This window comes from Malus sylvestris, chromosome 6, assembly GCF_916048215.2.
Source record: "Malus sylvestris chromosome 6, drMalSylv7.2, whole genome shotgun sequence".
Taxonomy (NCBI): domain Eukaryota; kingdom Viridiplantae; phylum Streptophyta; class Magnoliopsida; order Rosales; family Rosaceae; genus Malus; species Malus sylvestris.
In genome coordinates this window covers 26698809-26709684 of record NC_062265.1, presented here as the reverse complement: position 1 = coordinate 26709684, position 10876 = coordinate 26698809, and the positions used below count along the sequence as shown (strand labels likewise).

General features: G+C 39.0%; 1 protein-coding gene across 2 annotated transcripts; it reads right to left on the bottom strand.

Annotated features, from left to right (window-relative positions):
- Positions 1 to 4813: 4813 nt before the first annotated feature.
- On the bottom strand, positions 4814 to 10299 carry LOC126625166 (uncharacterized). Of its 2 annotated transcripts, XM_050294249.1 has the most exons (3): positions 9006 to 10299; positions 7478 to 7513; positions 4814 to 5254 (listed from the first exon to the last, which is right to left on the bottom strand). In XM_050294249.1, the coding sequence occupies exon 1, from the start codon at positions 10007 to 10009 to the stop codon at positions 9077 to 9079; it is 933 nt and encodes a 310-aa protein (XP_050150206.1). In that variant the 5' UTR covers positions 10010 to 10299; the 3' UTR covers positions 4814 to 5254; positions 7478 to 7513; positions 9006 to 9076. The 2 variants fall into 2 exon arrangements, with proteins under 2 accessions (XP_050150206.1, XP_050150205.1); XM_050294248.1 differs by lacking the exon at positions 4814 to 5254 and having other exon boundaries at positions 7279 to 7513.
- Between the last annotated feature and the right edge of the window lie 577 nt (positions 10300 to 10876).

The window sequence follows — 10876 nt, the reverse complement described above, 5'->3', positions numbered from 1 at the left end:
ACCTTTTAGGATTAATGTTAGTTTATTATAAATAGTATGCTTGTTATTAGATTATGTTAGTTACGATGTAGCCTCTTGTGATTTTGTAATCGTTTCGACATTCTTATTTATTTAATAATATTCTTATCATTTTATAGTCTTGATTACGATGCACTCTGATATTCGAAGTGGTGCAAGAGGATCTGGTACAGCTTGACAGAGATGGGTCGGGAGCGGATTGTTCAGGCGGGTCTGGCAACGGGTGGTGATGGACGGTGGCGGCGAGAACTAATTGCAGTGATGCGGGACAGAAGCGGTGCAGCAAGGATGGCGACGGATCAGGTGCGACACGGTCTGGAGCAGCATCGGAATGCGAGTCGGGATATAGACTTCGATTAGATTTTTGAAACAGAGGGACGACAGGTTTGCGGAGGCCGGTTGCAGGAGGTCGTGTTCTGGGTTTCTAGTTGCTGCGGCAGCATGATGGTGATGGTCTGGTACGATGGCCAAGCGACGACGGGGCAGAGGGTTGGTTCAGCAACTGGTTTAGTTTCCTTTTTTATTCCTTGTTTTTTTTCAAACTATAAAACCCTAATTCAGGGCACAACGACTGAACAATCCGTACCTGACCCATCTCTGTCAAGCCGTACCAGATCCTCTTGCACCATTTTGATCTGCACCTATTGAACCTGCATCTCGCTCGCCTCGAACCAGTCTCACCACCTGCTTGAATTCAGTCCTAAATCTCTCCGTCCTTGCTGCACTTGCTCGCACCCACCAAGCACCAGCACAGACAGAACCATACATGCACCATACCTACTCAACCCGCACTAGTTTGGTGCTCTAACCCAGACACACATCTGATCAACCCGACTCGCACAGGCTCGCTGCAACCCGACCCAGTCCCAGCCGTTCGTCTGAACCATTCACCAGTACCCACTGTACCCACTGTTGCTTTTGCTGTGTTAATTTTCTATTAGAAAGAAAAGAAAAGAAAAAAAAGAAGAAAACAAAAAGAAAAGGAAAAAGTTTAAAAAAAAAATTGTTTGAGGTTTTGGCCCACATGGGCAAAGGGCAAAAAAAGGGTCAAGCGAGTTTTGGCCCATGCAAGTTGTTAGCCTACTTGGAATTGTTTTGTAACCGTCACTCGACTGTTTAGACCTATGATCATTCGAGTGATATTAGTTTTTTTTTATTTTTGTTGTTTGTTGTTACAACTGAGATATAAAAATCTCGTCTATTTAGTGATGGGTTTTTTCCATACTCTCAACACTAGCTAATCTGAACCTGAATTAGTTTGCCAGCCATAATCAGTTTGCCAATCCAATCAAGTCCAGTTCGCCAGTCAAGTCATGTCAAGTTCGCCAATTAAGTCAAGTCAAGTTCGCAAGTTAAGTTAAGTCAAGTTTGCCAATCAAGTCAAGTTCACCAGTCACGACAAGTCTAGTCAAGTCCAGTTTGCATGTGTGCCAGTCCGCATCTGCTTGTTTGCAAACCCATGTCGTATATCGCCATGGTTTTTTGGGCTTAACCAGTTAGTATTAGGGTTTTGATTTCTTACCTTTTAGGATTAGAGTTAGTTTATTATAAATAGCATGCTTGTTATTCAGTCGAGAAAATATTAGTCACGATGTAGCCTCTTGAGATTTTGTTGCCGTTTCGGCATTCTTGTTTGTTTAATAATATTTCTATCATTTTGTAGTCTTGGTTACGTCGCACTCTGATATTCAACTTGTTTATATGGTTTGTTCATACAAAAATATGATCTAATCGCTCATATGTGAATTAGGCCAGTTAGTGAAGAAAATGTTCCTGTCTCCCTTGCACTCAAGCTCAAACTTTGCTCTCCGTAAGTTAGAGTATTTATACAAATTAGATTGTTTTAATTATAATCTTGCTAAAAGAATAAAAAATTGGAATCAAACGCCAACAGGTTGGGCTCACTACACCAAAAATTGCTTTTAATAGCATGTTGTATAGCGTTTTTTTTTTTTTTTATTTTAATTTTTATGAAAATGCTATTAAATGTCACGTTACAACATTTAATAGCATTTTAAAAACTGAATATAGCGTTCCTACACTATCAAAAGTTTAAATATGTATATATTTTTTAAAATAAATTTTAATGCTAACAAAGAAACATGGTAGCTTCTAAGAAAAAAGAAGCTCGATTATAAAAATAGTTTCGTGTAAGCTCAGAGAGCACACTCTCTCTGTCGTCCTGGTCGCCGTCGCCATCACAAATCTCCGTCGTCGTCATTGTCGCCACATACGTCTCCGTCGTAGACTCTGAAAATCGCCATCGCAGTCTCTCTTTCACATATCTTCACAATCGCATAGCCCCGTAACCACAATCGCACTGCTGCGCACATCCAAAATCTCAGTAAGTTCCCAATTGCAATCGCCATTGCAAGCTGCAAGGTCATATTAGATCAAATCGTATGCTTATTCCAGTATTTTCATCTGCCTTTGGTTGTCGAAATTTTATTTGCATCTGAAACATTTTCTAAATTAGGGTTTTTAGATTACAAAAGTTACGTATATGCTGTTTATTCTTCTATCCTTCCCCTTGTGATTTTCGTCTAGTATAGTATATTTTTGTTTTTTTGTTTTGTTTTTAGTAAATATTCTACCCCAGAATTGAAACTCTAGCCAGATTATAAAAAAGTTGAATCTATATCGCAATCTCGTTGTCGCACAATGAGCTCAACCAACATTGATAAGCTAGAAAGCTCCCTCTATTGGGTAAGAACTAACTGTACTTGATCAAGCTTCGAGTTAGACACCAAGAAATTACATAATTACAAATCTTACCAAATAAAGGGAAATTTGTAGCTTATCAATGCTGATCGAGCTCATTATTTGTGCGACAATGAGATTGCGATTTAGCTTCAACTTTTTTATAATCTGCCTATAGTTTCAATCCTAGGGTAGAATATTTACAAAAAAAAAAAAATCTATATTAGATGAAAATCACAAAGAGAGTGATAGAAGACATGAACGAGCATATATATGTGATTCATAAAATCCAAGCCCTAATTAACAATCCTAGAGCATATAGGTAACTTTTGTAAAATTGGGAACTCCATGCGATTGTGGATGTCCGCAGCAATGATTTGGTCTAATCTGACCTTGCAAGCTTGCAATGGCGATTGCAATAGGGAACTGACTGCGATTGTGGATGCGTGCAGCTGTGTGATTGTGGTTGCGCGGCTAGGCGATTGTGAAGATATGCGAGAAAGATAGATTGCAATGGTGATATTCTGAGTCGACAACGTAGATTTGTGATGGAGACGACAAGCAGGACGATGGAGAAAGTGTGCTTCTGCGTAATATGAGTTTACGCAATACTATTTTTTATTTATAAATCTAGTTTCCTTTTTCTTATAAGCTGCTGTGTTTCTTTGTTAGCGTTAAACTTTATTTAAAATATATATATATATTTAAACTTTTGATAGCGTATGGCTAAGAAACCCTATTTAAGTTTTTAAAATGCTATTAAATGTTGTAACATGACATTTCTTTCAAAAAAAAAAAAGAAGCATTTTCATAAAAATATGCTATAAAAACATGCTATTAAAGGCAGTTTATGGTGTAATACATGTAGCTTAGATTAGTTTAAATTAGAATATCGCTTGTATAAAAATACCAAAATGCTTTCCTGCATATATACCTATATATACACACATATTTGAGATTAGGATGCCAAAGTTCCGTGGTTGATAATCTGTGTAGGATTACTTTGGAAGACCAATAGCAAGTGCTCTTGATGTAGTTGAACGTGTTTCCGAGGATATACTCTAGTGAGTAATTTTAAACCAACTTTCTTTGTTTCCTTCCAATTTTCTCAGATTAATCATTCGAAATGTGCTCGATGCAGATGAACAGCAAAGACACGTATGTCTCTATTTGGGATCGTATAATTATTTAGGCTTTGCTGCGTCGGATGAGCACTGCACGCCTCGTGGGATCCAGTCATCGGAAAAGTTTTCCGTGAGTACTCGTAGCAGTCGTGTCAATGGGGGTAATGCCCGAGGCTCAGGAGCGGAAGTTGAACATTTCGAGCGTACTTGTAAGTTTTATACCGCTCTCATCGCGAGCGCGATTGAATCTGAAGCTCTCTTTACGTATTTGGCTCTCTATATCTTGATTGTTTTAGCGCCTTGGCGCTTGGAGAAGATTTTGAGAGAGCAAATAGTTGAGGGGCAACCTATAACACATAGGCGTGGAAGAACATAATCGTTGTTGTAGAGGTTGTTGCAACCTGTAAGAAATACAAGGTGATGTACTTGTTAGATTGCCAAATGATCTTTTCAGAATAATTTCACTTTAGTGTTTTTTCAACAGATGAACTAAGCATTACCATTGCTGTCTCCTTGGTGTTTGTTGCAGGCATATGTTTACTGGGATGAGGCTCTCAGCATCGGAGCAGTTGGAAAAATGGGAAGAGATGTCTGTGAATTATTAGGCGTCGACACTGCAGATGTGCTATATAATGGCAACTTTTACAAAACCATTTGGTTCATGTGTAGGGATGGGCAATGTTATAGTGGGCGGGTAACTGCGGTTATTTACTCATAACCGTTTATGTTCATATCGGCATAATCGTTTATCCGTTGGGTAATTGCATAAACGGTTATACCCGTACCCATAACCGTTTATAAATGGTTAATCATACTCATAACCGTGTACCTATTTAACCATAACCGTTTACCCATTTAACCATAACCATTTATCCGTTTTTGAACCCATTTATCCTTTTTTTTACCCATTTACCATTTTTTTCATCCATCTACATGTTTTTTTTAACAACTTGAAAATTACAAAATTTAGGGATTTCGAAGGCTTGATAGACAACTAAACATCACAGTCACGCACTGCATTTTGTTTCACAGCATATACAACATTAACGAAGACCCATTTTTTCGACATTTTAGCTCATCACCGTAGAAAACATAATACTTAATCCTATAAAATACAAAGTTAGAAGGCTGCCCAGCATGAATCATGTGATGGTTATATAGCTGCATCCGAGGTTGGTACTCTTGTTCATTTTTGTTAACCTAGTTTTCGCTTCTCATTTCCTCGCCCTCGCATCATTTTCGCCTTCACCTCCAGCTGCTCAACAGATCATATCTTCTATGAAGGTCATTTTTGGAGAGGACGGTACTAGTAGAGGGGCTCAAAACTCAGACGAATTCGCGAAAACAACAGACTTCTTGTGGTCGGAGTTGCAGACGATGGGCTTTCAGGTTCTCGGAGACAACGATTTCCCCTGTAATTCACATAATGCTTTTAGAGCAAGTCCACCCTAAAAAAATACGCCAGGACCCATCCTATTTAATCCACTAAATGAACAATGATAGACCCAATGAACAGTAATAGACCAAATGCATCTTCACCCCTAACAAAAAATAGCCAACTCAATTTTATTAAATTATTATTATTTTTATTATAAAATAATAAATAAATAAAATTTTATTTTTAATTTCTGACTTTATAAAAAAAATATTACTAATTGTTTACATTCTTAATTTCTTTGGATTTGCCCTTTTCTTTTGACTTTCTAAATGGGTTCCATCACTTGGTACCACTAGTTGGATGGGGACTGGGTTGCTCTTTCTTTCTCATTTCTATATGGGTTCCGTCCTTGCCAGTAAGATCCATTCAAACCTCATCACACTTTCCACCATTGGGTTGCTCGTCGGCGCCTTCAAGCCCTAACTCCACCACAGCACTATCGCTGCTTTCATCCCTGCCACCACTTATCTTCATTCTGCATGTGGCGCCACTTACTGTTGCTCTTAAATCAGACCGTTCTCAGGTAGCCTCTGTCTCCGCAGGTCAGACTTGTGTGCCCATGATGGCAACTTTGCCTAACGATGCACACCCGAACGATTCAGATGCCCCAGTTGTCGGGTTTGTCGATTCTGGGCCGGTCTAGGTTTGGATTGGGTGCCAGCCTATTAGGCTGGACTGGAGTGATTTGGCTAGGGGCCGACCTGTTTTGGGTGATGGGTGCCTGACAATCCACTCCCGATGGACTTGCTCTTACAATCCAGCAAAAATTCCTGCCGAAAAATGTGAGGCATTTAGCCTTAAAAATGTGCTAGGTGCCTGGCAATCCACTCCCGATGGACTTGCTATTAGTCATGTATAATACCATTAAATCTTTATATCGGTTTCTTTGTAAAATTGTATAGATGAAATTTGTACAAATGCATCTCCCACTCGTTTGAATATCGGTTGTGTGTTTCTACCTCAGCACTGTTGTATTGATTAGGAATGAATTTAGTTAATGTCCTGTTAGTCCAAATTGCTCAGCCTGCGTAATCCGGAATGGGAGATTCGGAGAGAAGTAGAGCAGAGGGAGTGGGACCCCATGCTCACAGGCACAACCACCTTTTGCTATATAGTATATACACAACATATATTTGCACAACGCCCTTCTTAGCCGTTAGATCAATCTCAACGGCTGCTGTGAAATTCTCATCATTCAGATGTCTATAATTTGGGGAAATTCCACTTTGATACATGAAAGTTTAAATTGTTGCGATTCATCTCTAGCCATGTTGCAACAATCCAAAGGTAACAACTTTGTCGCTTATTTTTTCAAGAGAGCATGCATTTGCACGCGACAGAATTAGACGACAAGGATGGCATTGAAGTGCAAAGTAAGACGAGGACGAAGAAATTGATGGGTTTCGCTAAACTAAGATGAGACCTCACTAATCTTGTATGATAAAGACAGTGATTTCTGATCCGAACCTCGGACCATCAGCAGGTTCTGTTCAGAGGGGGCGTTGAGGGAGAGCGAACAGGACCCCAAATTTGAGGAGCTCCAAAAAGATTTTCATCTAAAATTTATATGTAATTATGCTAGATATTAAAAAAATAATTGCTTTTATTAGAACATTAAAATCTCATTGTGCACTCCCCATAATCCATAAGTACAAATTTTTTTTTTCCTTTCTAAATATAAAAATTTGGAATGTACAATGAGATATTTGAAGTGCTAATAACAACACCTAAAAACAAATTTTTTTTTTCAATTCAATTATATAATAATGCTATATATTCAAGTGAAACTTTGAAGTTAAGAGTTTTTGAATTTTTTTTTTATTGGTTGTGTAAAATTGAGTGATTTTGATTATTTAGTAAAAGTTCTGTTTGTAGCTCTTTTTATTCATTGTTTAATGACATTTATAAATTTACAATCAGTGAGTCTTAAGGTTGTTTTGATTTAAGTTATTGTTTTCTACCATCAATATATTGTCTTACTTTTTTTGAAAAGCTATCTTAAGAAGGAGCCATTTTATAAATTTCGCACATGCCCCCAAAATCTCAGAGACGGCCTGGTTCCGTTGTAAATTCTAATGAAATGCCTCTATCGGCAGCTGTTGGCTAATCATATACAGCAGTAATGAAAACTCACTAACCATACTATAAAAACAAGGTGATAAAACTACACAAGCAAAGCCTTTACATAAATACGTACCGCGTACAAATAGGTGTCTTGCAGGCTCAACTTTCCCTGGAAAAAGAAAAGAAGACAAACTTAAAACTCTTAAGTCCACATTCGTCATGAAACTTTGCAGATTTGTACACACATATATTGGGAAACACCAGAATAACGATGACATAAGTACACATTGATCATAAAACTCGAATTTGTTTACTGTTGACGGACCAAAGTCATGCTTCCTGAAAATTATTGAGAAACTCAAACCAGCTAGTGAAAGTTACCTACGCTACCAATCCTAAACTTTGTCAAGATGTATATAGGGAAGACAAAATCAAGATGCAATGAACACTATTTAGAATATAATGGTAACAATGCAGTGTAGAATTTTACATGTATAACAAGAAGGCAATTCATCGAGTCTTAGATGACTCGGTGCTCAAACTGTGATTCCTAACACTAGACATCCATGTCTCACAATTTCTTTTTATACCGTCTTTTGGAAGAGACGCGTGACTAATACCCTGCGATACTCAACCTTGTTAACCCTGCCCTAGATCTGCACAAGCCCATCTTACCGGGGTTAAGCTTGGTGAAGGAAGCAATGCCTTCTGGAACTAGAAAGCAAGCTTTCCCTCTGACCAACTCAGCATTAAACTTCAACCCTCCTCGATCAAGGATATTGTAACAGCAATGCCTGACCTCTTAAGACTCTAAATCCTCGTCCTGGTTCTGCGGGAAAGATAACATCGGGAGAACATCACCTCCACTGCCATCCAATCTACCTTTTAAACACCCTAAGAGAACTACACAACTCTGTACATCTAATCTCAACTTTCAGGCGTCCCCCTCTCCTAACCACAACAATCCAAAATGGACTTCCAAAATTCAACTCCTTGCCTATATCTACTCTTTCATAAACCAACCAGATATGTATATACTTGGTCTAACTTGATCAGTTGATCCACTAACCAAATCTGGCTCCAAATAAACGCCACATTTACGGCAAAAAACCTATAGTAAATGTGCGGAATGCTTTGCGGCATCACCCAAAATCGAATGCAACAGTAAGATAACATAGTTTTCTATATACAACTCTGTACATCATAGAAACAGGAGGCCTAATAGATAAAGTAAGCTTAAGTTCAACAGAAGACAATCTAGGAAATCATTATATAGATTAGACGGGCCATCAGCTCAAAACTATTCCACATGCTTGGTGGAAATAATGAACGGAAACGAGATATTACAATTGATCCTTCCTGTAACCAATTCTAGGCGTTTCTCTTAGCCATTCTGTTCTAAAGGCTATAGCCAAATAAGAAAACAACATATCTCATCTCGGTCTCACTATGATCAATGGATGACTACAACTAGTTCAGCATTACTATCAAAATGAAGTATAAGGATCTGAAATTGTACCGCATCGATAGAATGAAAAAGAGAGTAAATAGTGCAATGAAAAACAAAATCTACTCATCCAAAATACTACTGAGTTGAGATTTGAGAGTGAAAATATAACCAAAAAGCCCAAACCAGTTTTACTTGCAGGCATGTCTCTTACATTGACATGGCTGGGGATTTTTTTCTTTTCGATTTCGGTGTTTCATTTGCCAACAGTCACAAAAGCAAAAGTCAAGAAAATCCCTTCCCAAGCTTCTGAATTGCACAATAGATTTTCCTCCTGGACCCAACTGCATTTATCCCCATATCCTTGAGGTCCTCCAATGTTAACATGGGCAATACCTCATCATCCACCTCATGAATTTCAAACACCGGCGCATACCGCCCTAACCCTAACCCATTGAGCCAAACCCTAACCCCATCTTCCCCACACCTCTCTCTTCCTTCATTCCCATTTCTATCCCCACTTGTCCCTCTGCAATTCCAATCCCTGGCATCGGTATCCGACGGCCCGGATAGCTCAATACCATCATGGTTGTCCCTACCCTCCGAAATCCTAGTCCTAATGGGTATTCTACTTCCATGGTAAAGCAGCTCCCTTCCATTGGCACGCCCATCCACGCCCAAATTCTCTGAACTATGAATTGGGCTCTGCTCTTTCAACGGACTTTCCGAGTTTTCGACTTCGAAATCCCGATGATACCCTTCATCAACGTCCTCTGCTCCACTGAATTTCTCGTCCCCTTCACCGCCGCCGCCACCTTCGTCAATCTTGGAAGATACCCAATTGGATCTGACCCGTTTGGTGACGTTCGAAGCCCGATTCGTGGCGTCCTTGACCTTCCAGCTCCCAATGGCAACACTATCAAGATTGCCCTCTCTGTCTTCGCCGTCTAGGGTTTCATGGAACTCCCCAACTGAGCTCAAATTCGTTAAAGGTCGAATCTTTGAGGACTTGTTGGCGTCTTTGCGGTGGTCGGGCGGGAACTTCCACTGCTTGGTGGCGCGGCGCACCTGCGAATCGTACGGCTGGTCTCCTCCGATGTCGCCCAATCGGACGCTGGGCCTCCGCTGTCGCTTCGATCCTACCGTCTCGGATGAACCCGTCAAGAACTGCCCTCCGCCGTTGATCTGACTCACCGGCTGCGGTTGAATCTCCGCCATCGAATCCCAATTTTTATTTTCCTTTTTTTACCCTAAAATCCAATTTTATTTGCTGGGATTTGAGTTTCTCTCAGAAGAAGACTCGAACTTTCCGAATTTCTCCGTGTTTTTTTTTTTTTTGGTTAATTGAAAAAATGGGGGGAGAAGCAAAGGGGGCTCTTTGGCCTTTGGGATGTAGTGCTTTCTTTCTTGTGTTCAATGTGCCTACAAGATTGTCCTTTTGGTCGTTTTCTAGAGAGAGAGAGAGAGAGAGAGTGAGTTTTGTGAAGTAAGTGAAGTGATTGATGAGGGAGAGAGAAAGAGAAGGAGAAGGTTTCAGTGAGTGATGAGTGAGAAACTTTGGGGGTGAGAGAGAAGGTGTGTTGGAGTCTACAGGAGGGTGACACTTGTCACTCTCTCCATGTTATCATCAGATGGGAATGTCCCATTGACCACAAGATATCTTTATTCTCAATCCAAAATTTTCATAAATGAAGCATTTTTACTTAACATCATAACTACGGTGTGCTCATAATATATTTAATTATGTGTCATGTGGTTTTTTTTCACATTACTCTTTAACTTTCATATTAAATATTATTTTTGTAATTTTTTAAAAAGTTAATCAGAGTTAAGTAAAATTAAACATGACATGTAATTAGATATAGTAATGAGCCCACACCAAAGCTTAGTGTGATGAGCAAAAATGCTAATTTTCATAAATGGCACATGAAAATATTATGATGTGATTCCTTCTTTGAAAACTGTCATTGACAGTTCAAAAAATTATTCTGTTGTGAATCTTTTTATAGTTTTTGTTTTTCATAAATTTTTTTAAAAGGTAGTAGTATTCACACATTGATTTTTATTTTTTATATGTTTTTGTTA